The sequence below is a fragment of the Helobdella robusta genome (genome assembly GCF_000326865.2).
Source record: "Helobdella robusta unplaced genomic scaffold HELROscaffold_8, whole genome shotgun sequence".
Taxonomy (NCBI): domain Eukaryota; kingdom Metazoa; phylum Annelida; class Clitellata; order Rhynchobdellida; family Glossiphoniidae; genus Helobdella; species Helobdella robusta.
Window position 1 is genome coordinate 2,235,035 of NW_008705459.1, and position 17,382 is coordinate 2,252,416.

Genomic DNA, 17,382 nt, shown 5'->3' on the forward strand with positions numbered 1-17,382 from the left:
TACATCATGTGCTTCGCATTCGTCGTTTATCGTTAATCGTGTGCTTCATTTTTCTTAAAATTCTTATGTCCTTCTGGCTTTCGTAGGCCCTTGAAAAATAGGCCTACTGTTAATAAATCGGCTCGACGAGCGTCTGGGACTAAAACGTGAAAGATATGAGAGGCAAAAAATGCAAATAACACTAAGGTCGCTATTGTTCCCTCCTTGCTGCAATTGAGAAATATCAATAAAACAGAAGAATATTTGTCATTCAGAAAGAGTTACTTGTGATAATAATTCGGATAGAGATTGTAATGGAGATGATGAGATAATTGGTTTTGCTGGAGGGGAAGTGGTTTTTAATGATCATTGCGACAATAAAGTTAATGAAAATCATCAGTTTGAGTGGTTTTTAATGTTCTTGCTAATGCATCACATAAAAAAATAATTAATCGTCTCCGGGAGAAGTTGGTCTTTATGGCGAAGGGAATAGTTTTAATAAACAATTTCATAGTTAAAATACTGGTAGACATAATGAAAATAAGTTTTTTAATGCTGGTTTTTGGTATCAAAAAAGAAAAAGTTAACCAAAAAAAGATGGTAACCAAATAATGTCATGATTTTTCAGCTTTTGACGTTTCTAATTCACATGTCGTTACTTATCCGTCATATAATTATCGACATGCTTATTGTCATTTTACTAATTTTATTATTATAGCAAAATAATATAATATATATTATACCAAAAAAATATGTTATTTATATTTTGAAAAAATTATTTGTGTTTATATTTAAAATGTTTATATTATTGTGTTTTTATATAAAATTAAATACTCTTAAAAATTTCTGCATTTTAAAAGTTTTTCTCAATTCAATAGATAAAAAAATCTTTGTAGTTTAAAATTTGATGCTCAAGTGATTATTATCAGGAGTTTCTCAGCGTAAGAAATTATATTTGTGACACTAACTGAGATGTTGAAAAATATTAAACAATTTAAATTGATAATAATTACTCGCAGGAAGAAATTGTATTCAGAAACATGTGGAATATTCAGGCGTGAAATGGGAAGAAGCAATTTGCTACATAATAAGAAATTACGAGGTGAAATCAATTTGGTACAAAAATTATCTTGAGATAACCACGTTTGTTCAAGTTGCGCTGATTAAATGTTTATTAAAAATTGTTCACGCGAGGAATGTAGGTCATACGTTAATAATGTGTACGTTCGGTTGTACGTACGCTAGAAGGAACATGAAACTAATTAGCACTTGCTATTTGGCGTGCAAATTTTTCATTTTTCTTCTTTTCTTTAGGCGGTTAGATGAGGATGTTGAGAGAGAGAAAGAGAGAGAGGAAGAGAGAGAGAGGAAGAGAGAGAGAGAGGAAGAGAGAGAGAGAGAAAGAGAGAGAGGAAGAGAGAGAGGAAGAGAGAGAGAGAGGAAGAGAGAGAGGAAGAGAGAGAGGAAGAGAGAGAGAGGAAGAGAGAGAGAGGAAGAGAGAGAGAGAGGAAGAGAGAGAGAGAGAGGAAGAGAGAGAGAGAGAGAGGAAGAGAGAGAGAGAGAGAGAGGAAGTATGTGTAGTAGGTGATTGTGTTCTAACGTGTATAATATAATTATTATATACATAAATAAATGATTAATAATATTATTATTATCATCTTCGTTATTATTATCATTATTATTTTTTTATTGTCATTATTATTATTATTGTTCTCATAGAGCGTCCCATGCACAGCTACAAGAAGGCTCTGTTGTTCAGCAAACAGTAACGTTGTTGCAAGCCCGCTCGAATAAAAAAATGTCTCAGTCGCTTCTTACACAGAAACTGCGTGTATGAGTGAATTATGTGTACCTATTTTCATAATTGTGTACGTGAGTATCTGTCAAAACGTAGAAAAGTTGATTTGATAGAGATCGATTGTTACTAAGAGGTTGGTGTAGTGATTTAATATCATCAAATCTTTAAAAATTAATTAAATTTATCCAAGAATTCTGAAAAAATATATTGGATACTTTTTCATTTCAGAGATTTATATGGTCTATAAAAATGAATTCTTCAAGCGGTGAAGCAACGAGATTTTGAACAAGAGAACACAAAATATTTGAGCATTAAAACCAGTTGTATTTTTCCAAAAAGAAGCTGAACATGTTTTTAGAAAAATCTTTTCAAACATTATAAAATTTGTGAAAATACTTGTGAAACAGTTTGTGGACATTGTCATCATCATCAACATCTCTGTCTTCATCCATCACCATACTCATCACATCGCCGTCATCATCATCATCATCAACATCATCAACTTCACAATCTTTTATAAATCCACCTCAACATTCAACAAGCAAAATTGATTCCTTTTTGATACAATGCAAGAGTTGTTACAACAACACGATGAAATTATATTAACAACTTTTCCTTTCAAATGAAAACAAAAGGATAGGAAAGCAAACGAGTAGGCTAAATATTTCAAAGTCACTCAAAAAATTCTCCATGCAAAAGCGTCACATGAGAATTGTTGAAACATAATATTGTCCATCAGAAATATTTGTAACGCCTGCTATCGAAAACTGTTTGATTCATTTTTGAAGTTTTTGGTTGTCAACCAAACTGTTTTTGTCAGTGTTGAAATGTTGGGATCAATTTTAGTTCTTTGAGATTTGTGGTAGAAATTTATACTCGCGATAAAAATGTTTCTGTTGAACATTTGTTGAAAATGTTATGGATTTTTTAAAATATTGAAAATTCTGCTCAATCAAAATCAAATTGTAACGTTTAATATTATCTAAAATTATTTTTCTTATTCTCGTTGAGCTAACACGCATACAAAACTTTATGCAAACACACATGCAAACACACATGCAAACATACATACATTGAAGCACATAAATAACCACACATTCACACATACATGCTAACACACGTACATAAAAATTATAATGTTTCCATTTTTTAAAAACTTAAAATGTACAAAAAATAAATTTCAATTTTTTAAATTAATTTCTTAAAAAACCGAAAAACTTGAAACAAATGAGAATTTGAAAAGTACATGATGAAAGAGATGGCATGCGCTCTCCACATTCCATCCATCTAAACATCAGCATCTAATCAAATTTATATAATTACTTTTTCATTTTTTCCAAAAAAAATGCAAATCAAATAAATTTTTAAGAAATGTCATTTTAATTTGAAAAGCACTTGATAAAAATTATAGAAACATTTGAATATTTTGTATGTGTTTATCAACGTTAAATTATCATTTATTTCCAGTTTTAAAATCAAAAATTTTAAATGAAATTATTTATTATACATTAAAATATCAAAATATAAGATTGAAAGTTTAAAATAAATTTTCAAAAATTCTCAATTTATATGTTATATCAGCATGAATGTTTACATTTCCAAATAAAAAATATTAAGACCAGTCATTTTGATAGCTGTTACACTGACGGATTCCGACAATTTTTTGGGAAAGGGCTGGCCAAAACTTTGGTGACAGAAGAGAGATTTGATATGAAAATGTTGCATACCTTATTTTATAGCAAATTTTTGTCAAACTATTTATTAAAAACATTGCTTCTTTCATATAGAAAAAGATTTTATCAATAAGTTAACAATTTATTTTTATATAATGGTCAAAATAAGATCTATGTAAATAACGGGGGCAGGGCTACGTGGCCCAACCCTCCCTGAATCCGTCAGTGGTGCGATGAAAATTTTTAAATGTAGTGGCAAAATCAAGGAATTATTTCCATGAGAATGTTAAACAACTCTTAACATTCTGTTCATTACCTGACACAGTTACATGGATTTGCAACGGTTGGAACATAATGGGGCAATTTCGCTCTCTTACTTTGTAAAGGCGCATTTTTATTTCACATGTTTTATTCTATTTGAGAAGTTGAAGATTTTCAATATTTTAATTCAGAAGTTTTTTTTTCTCATTTCACGGAAACAAACGTTTCATACAGCTGTTAGGTGCTAATATGCTTGGAAGAAAAAAAAATGCTGACTGATACATTTTAATGTTGAGATTGTCATCGGTAACTGATGTAACTGATCGCTCTTTCTTTTGAAATTTTGTCATAATATTAACTAAACATACAATACTACAGATGAGTTATAAAGTTGATTTTGTTGTATCAACTTTGATTATTTAATTTTGTTTGTTTTTTTTTATCAACAAACAATTTGTAACAGCAGAAATTTAGTTTCATTGATTAATAGAATTTTGTTCATCTTTTATTTTCCATACAAATTTTTTTACTGGCATCACTGCAAATAAATCATACTGGTTTCTTTTATTCAAATTAAATATTTAAGAAATTCAAAAACTTTTTTCAAAAAATTCTGCTTTTAACATTCTGATAAGAAAAATGAATAGAAATAGACCGTTCACTTCATACTTTGCAGTATAAATTCGTAAAATTTTCAATTTTCACCTTAATTCTTTTTTTTATTTTAAATTTATTTAAATCATTAACATCTGTCTTGTGTTTTGTTTATTCGTATTGAAACAGTCAAAGTTTGTCATTCTCACAGTCAGTGGATAACATTGTTAACTGGTTCATTCATCATTAAATTTGAATTAATAAATGGAAAAATTTTTTTAAATTAAAAATCTTTTTTTTCAAACAATTACATACCATATATGATAAAGAATGTCACCTGAAATGTTGCAATCTAAGGCACAGTTAACTACAACTGTGAAGAGCAACGGCAAAGCTTATGTAGGTAGTAGTTAATTGTAGTTAAATGCTGATCCAGAAAATGTAAATGCAAAAACAGGAAGTCGTTTTTAATTTTTCATTAATATTGAAAAAATTTTGGTTTGGAAATTCTTAAAAATATGAAAAGAATTTAAAAAAAAAAACTTAAAACTGTCAGTTAAACTTTTTGCAAACATTGACAGATGAAATCGAAATCAATTTAAGATAATCAACAAACCTGTTCAAAGTATTTATTTATTTATTTATTGGGGGGAGTAATTTGAAAAAAAGAATCATTTTGCAAAGATTTAACTGGTGCTTGATACAGACTCTTGAAAAAAAAATCTGTTTCAATGATTATATGGATCTGCCAGTGTCAAATGCAAAGTCCACAGACGCTGATTATAACGGCAAATGACGGTTGGGAGGAATTAAAGTCGTAGAATTTCACAATCAATCAGAAATACTAAATCACTGCAAACAAACTAATTAAACTAAAAGCGTGAAAAGTTAGGAAATCTTCCAAGATGAATAAAAAATGAAAAAAATTGAATAAAGCGTTGGAAGGAGGTAGTGTGTGGACACCTTCCATCTCAGCTGTCCCTCACGGTTGATGTACTAAATTCCAGGTTTGTTACAGAAAAATGTGCCCTCCATAAGTTTCAACCAATCTTTTTTGTTAATCTCATGATATTTTAATGGCAATGTTTTTTCGTCATTTTAATTTCTAACCTCTAATTTACATTAAAAAGTTTTAAATATCACAGGAAAACGAAATAGTAAAATTATAAATGATAAATATTTCATTATGTTAACCTTCTTTCTTTCCCATTACGTACATTGTCTTGTGAAAACATAGCTTTCAAACGTAAATATTTTTTAATTTTCAATTATTTATTTTAAGATTTCATTAATTTTTTGCTAATCAATAGATCTGATTTGTTGGCACGACATGACTGCACAGCATAGAACAGCATAGCACACGTCAACACGCCAAGATGCACGCCTCTGCTCAGCCACCGCTCCACAGACAAAAAGCTGTATGTCATTCTGCATTGAACCAAGTCAGCGAACAAAATTTAACCGACAATACTTCAGAACTAATCTCGCCCATGATGACATACTGCTTATAGATATGAAACTGTAAATGAATGTGCAAGTATAAATGCGCTTGTCTTTTAATGAAAACACTCACTGTCTGTTGTAATAGAATCGAATGTTAAATTTTATTGCTCAGCTCATAAAATTGTAATATTCTGTTAACCAAATTTCGATGACGTTGTTATTTCATCATAAATACGTTGGCATGCCCGTCGTAACGTCATATTTGTCAATATTTTAACAGCCGCTTCATAGCCTGCTACCGATGCAAACGTGTTAGAGGTTCATTTCATTAAAATATGTTCCATTGGGAATGTGTCAGCAGGAACCTGTATGCAGCACATTTTAAGATGACGATTTCACATTTTTCAAACAAGTTACTTCCGAATTGATCTGACAATAATATTAATCATAGGAAAAAAAACTAAAAATTATAATAAATATAAAACTGCCACACCATGCCAATAATTAACCACCACAATGCTATCGCAAATTCCCAGCATCAACATCAATTTCATTTGTGTCGTCATCCAACACTCTTCCCACTAAACCATTGAACTTTAAATTCAAATATATGAATTCTAGATATTTGAAATGGAGGTCTTTTTTTTGTTGGCTATTAGTTGTATATTTCCTATAAAAATGATTTACATACAATGGCAGCACTGAGGTTTAGCATCGGAATTGAAATCTGTTTTCTGTTTTATCCTATATTTTAGTTCTTAAATTTTGAGTGTTCTATTGATAAAATATTATTAAGAAGCTGTAATAAAGTTACACATTTAAAATAAGAGGATTCAGTAAAAATATCGGCAGTGGCGGAATTAGAATTTTGCAGGGGGTCGGGTGACTTTCAAAATTCTTAATTTGATCATTATTTTGCCAGTTACCATATTTCGGCAGGTGAGTATGATTTTCCAGGTTTTGTATTTGACAATCATATTTTCGGCTCACTTCCTGGTGTGGAATGCATCTCCATGGATCTGCCACTAGACATGGGTTGGCTAAAAAATAGTCGTAAAGCCCTTAGACTTCCGAAAAATGTCACACCATACCCCTGGTACAAAAACGCGGTAGCAGTTTCATTCACTGCCCTGATGGTAGTTGTAGTATGAGGTTCACGTCGAAATAAATTTTTAAAATCTGTAAGCCAATTTTAGAGAAAAATAGATGCAACGAAGGAAATAATCCTGGATTTGCGATTCCCATTTGTAAATGGGTTTTTAAAACCTTTAAAACAATGTGAAATATCTTAAGAGTTTTATTTCATTTAAATAATTGTAAAAAAAATTTTCTTTCAACGATAGTATTTTTTCCCAATTATTTTTTTAATACCAGTAAATTTTACTTTGAAAACTCAAATTTGTACAATAATAAAAGCGAGAGTTAGAAAAATTTCCATTTGTTATTCACTTAGATTCTACATATACAAATATATTATATATATAAATTTTATTAATTCATGCGTTTGTTTTATTCATTTAATCATTCATTCAATCAATCAATCATTCATAAGTTCAGTTCGATCGTTCTTTCGTTCGTCTGCTCACCGCTTTGCATTCACTTGTTCATCATAAGAAAAGTACTTGGCATGATAACAACTACTGAACATGTTGTTAGTTATGTAATTATGGTACTGGAAGAATTGAATTTTTTAACTTTTACGCAAAAACGTATGTGATAAAATAAATACATATTTTAAAACATTGCAAAACATTGATTTTAATCTTTAAATAATCAAAAGATAATTTGCCCACACACAGACATACACACATACATACAAAAAAATACATACACACACACTCTCTCTCTCTCTCTCTCTCTCTATCTCTTCATTCTCTCTCTTTCTGTTCTTTTCCATTCAAAGTTTTATCAGTTGCGATGTATCATCACACACGAATCCTTATTGGATATTATTATCAAATCATTATCATTACTCTTGGAGTATCACAATCACCATTTCTACCACCACCACCACCATCTTCTCCATATTTAGAATCTAAATGCTGTTTACGTAGACTGAACTGAACAATTTCTCATATTAAACTACAACAGCATCCTTAAATTTTGCTTCGGCTTATCATTAGAATATAATTCGTTTTTGGCATTTTTTACTATATTTTGATACAATTTTTTTAAAGTGAATACATACATACAAACGCACAAGTGCACACATTATTGTTTACATAAGCACATACACTGTGACGACCACTCACGTTTCTGAAAGAGAACAGTAAAGTTTGATAATACCAATAGTGTAAAAAATTTAAAACCAATTTTTGTCAGTAAGGATTGTTGCGAGAATACCGCATTGATCTTCCCCTATACTGTGGGCAATGATGTTGCACGTGTGTTGCAAGCGCAGGTGTTGCAAACATTTGTGGAGATGTTGCAAACATTTGTGGAGGTGTTGCAAACATTGGAGGAGGTGGTGCAAACATTGGTGGGTGTGTCGCAGAAATTGGTTGATGTGTCTATTGCATAGTGTTGTCTATTTTCTTGATGCTGATGCCTTTCTCTTCCTATTGTACTTCCTTTTCTTGTTCCTGCCTCTCAATATTTTTGCTTTTCGTCTGGAGTCGTCAGCACAGGAATGTTGTTTCTCTTCATTCAAAGCTACTTTGATCTTACGTCCGCGTAAAACTGAGTAATTAAATGTCATAGCGAGGCCAACTGAATCAGCGTCCAGGAACTCAATGTAAGCAAACCCTTTTGATTTACCGCTTAACTTATCACACGGTATTGTCGTTCTACTGATGGCACCACAATTTTTAAAACGTTCGTTCAATTCTTCTACCGTAGTTTCCTGATCAAGATTACCTATCCATATCGACCTACTATCAGTTTCTGGTCTGACTAAGGTAATTGTGGAAATGACATCAACTGTTTTACGTTTGTGTGAGGAGGTGAACAATGAAGTTGGTAACGCGACCATTGCAGACCACGTGCTAGGCGTATCGTTCATCCGTTTGGCTTCTTCGCTTTTAATTTTTTTTATTTTCTCCGCTTCCTCTTGCATTTCACGAATCCATTTTTTCATTTCTTCTTTCTCTGCATCTTCTGAGTTTGCATTCTCATCAAACGAAAACACTCCAGACGAAAAGCAAAATTTTTAGAATGTTCATTCAATTCTTCCACCGCGATTCCATAATCAACACTGCCTTTCCGTTTTGATGTGCCATCAGTTTCTGGTTTGCTTATCGTATTTGTGGCATCAACTGTTTTAAGTTCTTGTGAGGTGAACAATGATGCTGGTAACGCGATCATTGCAGACCATGTACAAGGCATATCGTTCATCTGTTTTGCTTTTTCCATTATATTTTTTTTATTTTCTCCACTTCCTCATGCATTTCAAGAATCCATTTTTTCATATTGGATTCATATCAATATTTTTCAAAAAAACGTTTTTAGCTGACATTTTTTGGAATTGTGTTGCAGTAGATCACAAAATAATTATCCAAATAATTTCGATAGATAAACAATAAAATCTCAAAAATTTTATTTCACACCGTACTTGATGAAGTCTGAAAACGTTTTGAAATTTCAACCATCTAATTGCTTTATATACTCAAGAAACGACTTTGACTTAAGTCATCTCCACTTTTCTTTGTTTCTTTGTTAATTCGTTATTAAACTTTCTACGTACGTACATGCTTTAATTCACTTGTTCACGCTAAGTTCTATGTTAGTTCTAATTATCACTATTATTATAACTGCAATTTTATTTTTACATTAATTATCAATTATAATCCTATCATAACAACTTCTTATTTTTTTTACTATTATATATACATATATATATATTGTCATATCCGCTGGAATGGTCATTGCTCTCTATTTCTTAATTTCAATTGATTGTTATTTTTAATTCTTTGTTATCTTTGAAATATTTTTCACCTTTGTAGAACTTAGGATTTTTTGATTGTAAAAGGTGTCGATTGTAAAACAAGTGATGTGTAGGCACTGCACGAGTTGTAAAAGTAGCGAGGTTGGAGTAGCGGATCATGGGGTTGCGCTGTGAATTGCTGCCGACCGTGCGACATCGAGCTTGTTTCTTAGATTAGCGGACGATTCATGTTTCTGTTACTGTAGGCATTTAAATGAACGTTCAAAAAGTAGAGAAAACTATCAAAAAATCAGTGAACCTACGTGAACTTGACGATAGTGCGAGTCAATCAAATTCAGTTACAATACAATCGCCATTAATTATATATGTGTGATTCCATAATTCTGAATATATTGGTATGACGACGACCAAGTTATCGAAAAGACTCACGATGCACGTACAAACTGGCGTTATAAAGAATGACATAAAAGAGAAACACGTAACTAAAATTACTAGACAAATCCTGGACGACAATGTTGAAATCTTACATTACAATAACAACCATGATTATTTACGACTAGCCAAATCAATACTCATAGAACAAAGACATTCGATGATAAATATTCAACAACGGGCAATTGGAATTCTTCCCACCAATAAATTTAGAAACAGAAGAATCATCGATAATGAGAACACATAAAAATGTTATATTTATCGACAATGAAAACAAATAAAAATGTTATATTTATCGATGTCGAAAAATTTTAAAACTAAATATTCACTTTGGATAAACAATTAACCAATAAATAAGCACAGTATAAAAATATTTGATATCTGAGCACAACCAAAACATATCAATTTGAACACCGAAGATGGCATAGGAATACCGAAAAAAGATTTTCTGTTCTATTATGCATAAAACAAACAAAATTTTGGTTTTGAACTAAAGAAACTTGAAAATAATTTACGATCAACCATTAGAAAAATAGAAAAGTTAAATTGGAAATTAACTAACGCCGAACATGCTGTGATTTTCATCAATAATTGTATATATAAATATGTATATATATATTTATATATTATAATTATTATATGATCATTTATATAGCGCCTATTAAAAACATTGTCATAGGCGCTTTACAACTATGGCAATTTTCTACAAGGAAAAAAGATATGTCTTCAATTGACTTTTGAACTGGGGAAGTGTCAGACCAGACCGGCGCAAAAAATATGGAAGTTCATTCCAATGCCTTGGTCCATAAACTGCAAAACTACCTGATGCAATCTTTAATTTAGTAACCGAGACCACTAACAAATTTCCCCGATCTGATCGTAGGCCAGTTTTTAAAAAAATCGATGATCTGTCAATCAACATTTCGATATATTTCAGATATATATAGATATATATATATATATATATATATATATATATATATAAATCGAAATAGATCCTATACACTCGAGAATGAATTGAAAAACTGTACATTATTTTAACGTTATTAAAATGAATAATGACGACAAGAATTTGGTTCGAAATATTAAGAAATGTGATAAAAAAAACTATCCATTTGGTAGATTTAATAAATTACTGCATATATATATATAAAAAAATATATATATATATATATATATGGCACCAATCTTGTTGCAAAAAAATTTCGTCCTGTCAATTTTCTTCTAATGAGGATGGACATTCATTAAAACTTTATGAAAAAAATTGGCTGTCAAATGATAAGCCAAAAAACAAGCAGCAAGTAATTTTTTATTTTTTTTAAAAGTCATAACAAATCAAATTCAAGTTCTTTTCACGTAGCCAAACAACGCCTCATTCAAACATGCATCCCAACAAACTCAACAGACTGAACTGAACGACCAAGAAGACAAGAGAGTATTATTGATTCAAAAACAATTTCATTCGACATGAAATTTTTAGGATGCAACCAACTGCTTCTTCACACATTTCACGTACTATTCACTACTTCGGAGAGACATTAAAACGCTGACTTCGTTAAAAAACGTATTTCAAACAAACAATAATGAAAAAACGCAATAAAAAAACTATAATACGTGAAAATAAAAATAATTAAAAAGAAATTAAATTTTCTATAATTTTTTTCGTATCAAATAAATTTGGTAAACACCTTTGAATGTTTAAACATTGTAAACAAAAATACTTCAAAGTTTAGAAATCATTCGCCTAAACTGCATTAACATTATTAAACAGAAAAAAGATTCTTAGAAACAAATGTAGCAATTAGTGGCGGATACAGGGGGGGGGGGGTGGTGGTGGTTCGGCTTTGGAGGCCCGTTATACCAGCTAAGATCAGCCAACTTTATATTATTATATTATAAACTTGATGATTAAATCTTTATCGGCATGTAAGAAGTACTGTTTAAATAGAAAACTCGATGAAAGTTGTTGTTCAAAAATTAAGATGATTATAGTGGGAGTGAAAAGTTGAAATTGTTTTTTTTTACTAAATCATGATTTATTCATAATTATTTCTTATATATTTTTACATTAAAATCCATAATTATCTGCTATCGAGACTTTTAAAACATTTTATATAATAATCAATATTGTGTATGTGTTAATTTTCTTTAATAAATAACCAATTTATTTGAAAAGAGACTCCAGAAAATTTGATTTTAATAAAAAAAATTATTTGTATACAATCCAAACTTTAAAATTTTTGATGACAAAAACTGTTGATTTTTTAAACAATTTCAGATGTAAATAAAAAATTGGACTTCTTTTACCCACTTAGAATGCAGTCTTGTAGCATTTCAAATTTCATCAACTTATTCAACATAGACATCCGAGATAATTTAATTAGTTGCTAAATTTATTGATCGCAAAAACATTTGAAAAAACAAAAGAAATATAATTAACAGCTGAAATGATCCACAAACCGAAAACCTAGAACTGACTTTTAACTCGCCATCTTCGCAATTGACGCCTGATACATGCACCGTCTCGGGAAACGTCTAATTCTTCGCCACCAACGATATTGCTTCCAGTATTAAAAAGAATCAACAAAACCAGAATTAACATAATTAAACAAACCAATCGTCACTGCGACTGAACAATGGAAATTTTGAAGCAGGCGACTCTTGCACCGATGATCAAAAAACATCTCCCCAGTTTTCTACTTAATTTCATCGACAAAGACAATGAAACTTTAAACACATTCCTTTTGCATAATTCTTTTACTGATTCTTGTGAAAAACCGAACAACAAAATTTTCGATCGGCTTGTACAAATGGAACTCATTTACATTTTTCATACTAAAAGTGAAAAATGCAAAATCAAACTTTATCGAAATTTCACGGAAAATATTAATTTTTTGATTGATAATAAAGAATACGCTAGCAGCAGAATTAAAATTGATAGTTACAATAAAAACTTGGTGAAATACTCCCACACTTATGGTTATCATTGTAGTTATTTAGATGGTAACTCATTCAACTACACTCTGCTGAACTCAGAGGAACAAACACATGCAGACCCAAGGCAGGCGTACAACAGCAATGACATCTCACATGCCAGTTACGACGAACCAACTGCATCGTACATCAACACTTTCATCCTCACCTACATCCCTTTAATCATCTACATCGTCGGAGTCCTGGGGAACTCTTTGTCCCTATCGGTCCTGGTTCGTAAGAGGATGAGGAGAGTTTCCACGTACACGTATTTGTCCGTGTTGTCCGTGGTGGATACGTTGGTGCTGACGATGGGACTGTTGCAGTTGTGGATCGGCGAGAGATCGAATTTAGGCTGGCTGAGGGACCAGTCGAATGTGGCCTGTAAGACTTTGAATGTCTTCTCTTACTCGATGAGTGACCTGTCAGTCTGGCTGATCATTGCCGTCACTGTGGAGCGATTCATCGCTGTTTGTCATCCACTGAGGGCTGCTTCCATGTGTCGCAGGAGGACTGCTCTCAAGGTTCCTTTGCTTAACTTAAGTTTTTTTGAGCATATCAATTTCAGTTTTTTTCGTTGAAAAGAAAAATTAAATAATTAGTTTGAGCAATTTTTACTACAACCGAAGACATATCACCGATCCAATCTAACTGGCATGTTTCTGGCATATTGCAAATTTTTTAAAGTTTAAATAAAAATAACTCGTTGCCTTAATTATCTATCGCGTTGAATTAAAACTTGAACTTATTGCTAAATTGATAATAAATTAAATAAAATTTTGTAGGTGGTATCGTTGTTGTTCCTGCTGCTGTTGACTGTAAATGCCCATTTTATCTGGACTACAGAACTGAAGGTGATCTGATGCAATACCTAAGTAAACTTATCGTTGGTTATAATTTTACAAATAAAAGACAGTATTGGAAATATAAAATAACAGTCTGTTGTTGTGGATATAAGAGTAGAGTTGTATAATTTACCATTCATTTTGAATATGTTGATTTTATTAGATAATTAATTGTTGCAACATATTTTTATTTAAAATTATTACAAATTTTTAGGAGTTTTCAGAAATGTTTTCAACGTACGAAATAACCGAGGAAGGCACGAACCTCTGCTCTTCCGTGAAGAAAAGTCGCTGCATGGCTGCGGGAGGGCACGAGGACTTCATACAAAAGTACTGGCCGTGGGTGGACGCGATTTTTTATTCCTTCCTTCCATTCGTGGTGATCATCAGCCTCAACTGCATGATCATCAGACGTGTGATGGTTGCCAGGAGGAGGAGGTGGAAGATGATCAGCCAGTCAAGCGTCTCCGTCAATCGCTCTGATGCCACGTCTGCTCATCTCCACCAACATCAGCTGAACGCAAGATTTAAAAAAATATTTCACAAAGGTTTGAAATATTTACAAATAATTCAAATGAAATGAAACTTAGCTTGAACAATAGGAATTGTACATCAAGCAAAATAAATTGGTTTAATGCTACAAATTTGTTTTGTTGTTTATTAGCTGTACCCTGCAAGCGTTACATAGCATCGGGATATCTAACAAACAAATAAGCCAAGTGTTTAGTCGTTTCAGCAGACTTGAATAATAAACATGAGCGCTTCGGAACAACTGAACCAGTGTACTAAGAAGTTCCGATTTTAAATTTCAGATGTTTCATATCGGGAATTAAATTTTTAATTACGGACACCAAGTCCGATCGTCGACACCAAAAAAATTTTCATTAGTTTTTCAATGTCCAAAAAATTTAGTTTAGTTTCTCGATGTCTCGATATATCATGAATTTCTCGATGTAGAAATGGAATTAAATTTGATTAATTAATCAGACATAATTCACTGAACCCTTACCAAATTAAATACGTTTGTTAGATAGTTTATTCTAAAGCACACCCACTCTGAAATTTTCAGCTGGCTTGGTGAATCGAAAGTGAGTAACAATATTAAAATAGAACATTGCCTGGCAATTTGGCAAAAAAAAAACAAGTAAAAAAAAAGAAAGATTTTAAAATAAGATGTTCAACATTTTCAAATCATTTTTTAATGGTTGACGGTTTCCAATTTAAGACAATAGGCAAAAATTTTTTTGATCTGATGTTTTGAATAATTTCACAAATTTCATGCATAAAAATATCTTGCAAACACATTATTGCAATTAAACTTTTAAATTTAATGGAAATAAAAAATTCCAAAAACTAAATTTTTTATAACTGCTAACAACCTGTGTACTCCACCTATAGAGCAAAAAGAAATCTCAAATTTTGGCTCTATGGAAGTTTGCCAGAAACAACAAAAACAACAGTACCACAAAAGAATTCCAAACAGTTTATTAGATGGAATTTACTGCAAATCAAATAATCATTTTTGTAGCCCTATCACAACAGCACAAATAGCAGTTTCAACCACAGAAACATTGCTAAATCAAAAAATTAAAAATCCTCACTTCCCAGTTCTTTACTCTCCAGTTCTTTACTCGCCGCAGTGCAGCACCGCACATGAACTTCACACTTTGCATCACCAAACTAAATTAATTCACCAAACGACTAGTACGTTATCATTGACTGATCGGACATCAAGCAAGGAACAGAACGAAACGAAATGCATGCTAAGCATCATGTTGCTCACAATCTCCTTCGCCTTCATCATCATGACTCTGCCCCGGAACATCTACTTCATCCTCGTCTACTGGTCAAATAGTCATGCAGGCAGTGCAATGCATGATGTGGCGAGTGGAAACAGAACTGATGGTTACAACAAAAGTGAAATTCTTGAGAATGAAGAGTTTCGTACGCACGCAAAGTTTGTTTTTAAAATTAGCATGAAAGCAGTTTTTCAAAAATATCAAGCCAGCATATTAATTAATTAATAGATAAAAAAAAGATCAAAAAAATCATAGATTGATGAATAAAAGATATTTTTAATTTAAAATATCAATTTATTTTTGTCATTAACTACAAATTTTATATTTAAAACTTAATTCTAGTCTAAAAATTCAATCAATTCCATAGCCTCCTGCTAGCTTCGACCCTCACAGAAATGCTGATGTTCCTTAACCACTCCTCCAACTTCTTTCTCTACTGTGCCACCGGTCAAAAGTTTCGAATGGAGCTAAAGAAGATGTTGTTTCCATGGAAATCATGCTTGTCATCAGCACTCTGCCGCTTGCTCTGCTGCTTTCCAAGCCGTTATCCAAATGTGGTCAAGAACAAAAACAAAAATGCAGTTTGTAAATACTGTAAAGAAACAGAAAATAAAACTGAGGCCGATAAAAAGAATAGATCTAAAAATGAAAATGCAACAAAGTGCAATACAGTTCAACAACTGGAGATGCATGCAGTGGAAAGCGTTGATGTTACAAGAAAAACTGATGCTGGCAATCTTCACGACCGTGACATGCACGATCTGTAACGCTGCTATTCGTTAGTGCATGTACAATGACGAGATAAATTTTCGTGAATAATTTTTTCAAATCACAACTGTCGTAAAACGTTATCGCGGTTTTATCAATCTCCAAACATTTTTAATCACTTTTTTTCAATTTCAACACATTCAGCAAAAAGCATGGAGACACAGACTTTCTGAATAATTAACCTTGAAATATTTTCAGCATTTATATCGTAGAATTTAAAACAAGTTAATAAAGTTTGTAAAATTTATCTGGTTTCAATCTTGTCACTAAACCTGTTAAGATATAATACTCTCAACTTACTCAAATTTGAATAAACTCCACTAAAATGTTCAGAACAAAAACTAACTTTCGTTTTCTTTTTTGGATATATCGCTTCAATTTCTATTATTGTTTGTCCAAAAATAATGTGTTATGAGGAAAAAATCATTTTATTTACATTGCTGGGATTTAGTTTAAGAATAAATCAAAATAAGAATTGAGTTCAATTTTAATGCTAATTTTAATATAAATTTCCTAATACACTTTCCTCAATTTATATATACAATTTTTAATTCAACTTCCTTGAGTAAATTCAATAAATTGTTTCATATTTTATGATTATCGCAAAACTACTCTGTTTCAAAAATAAGAAATCTGACATGTTTATTGGTAAATATTGATATTTGCACCAACCTAATAACATCAAGCCAATTAAGTAGCTGACAATTAAGATGAAGTTGTTAATCATTTTTTATACATTAAAAAATATATATAGCACAAATTATCATGCAAACTATATAACTATAAATAAATAAATTATAAATAAGAGTCAAAATTTGTTCGCATAATTACAAGCAGGGTGTTGGAGCCCGGAAAAATATCCTGTTTCGCATATTTCGACTCCGACACTCTGATTATAAATGTTGTAAATTTTAACAATATTTTTATAATAAAT

At 31.3% G+C, this 17,382-nt stretch overlaps 3 protein-coding genes across 3 annotated transcripts; 2 read left to right on the plus strand and 1 right to left on the minus strand.

Moving 5' to 3' along the window:
- Positions 1 to 4,635: 4,635 nt before the first annotated feature.
- HELRODRAFT_165537 (hypothetical protein) lies at positions 4,636 to 6,899 on the plus strand (the record flags this gene model as incomplete). Its single annotated transcript, XM_009032096.1, has 4 exons — positions 4,636 to 4,704; positions 5,242 to 5,312; positions 6,029 to 6,066; positions 6,688 to 6,899. The coding sequence occupies 4 exons, from the start codon at positions 4,636 to 4,638 to the stop codon at positions 6,897 to 6,899; spliced, it is 390 nt and encodes a 129-aa protein (XP_009030344.1).
- Positions 6,900 to 8,401: 1,502 nt separating this feature from the next.
- HELRODRAFT_125265 (hypothetical protein) lies at positions 8,402 to 8,845 on the minus strand (the record flags this gene model as incomplete). The annotated part of the gene is made up of 2 exons (XM_009032097.1): positions 8,402 to 8,636; positions 8,697 to 8,845. Coding segments are annotated over 2 exons (384 nt in total), but the record flags the coding sequence as incomplete, so codon positions are not given.
- A 3,854-nt stretch (positions 8,846 to 12,699) lies between these two features.
- HELRODRAFT_189703 (hypothetical protein) lies at positions 12,700 to 16,691 on the plus strand (the record flags this gene model as incomplete). Its single annotated transcript, XM_009032098.1, has 5 exons — positions 12,700 to 13,560; positions 13,822 to 13,890; positions 14,096 to 14,429; positions 15,280 to 15,838; positions 16,048 to 16,691. The coding sequence occupies 5 exons, from the start codon at positions 12,700 to 12,702 to the stop codon at positions 16,445 to 16,447; spliced, it is 2,223 nt and encodes a 740-aa protein (XP_009030346.1). The 3' UTR covers positions 16,448 to 16,691.
- Between the last annotated feature and the right edge of the window lie 691 nt (positions 16,692 to 17,382).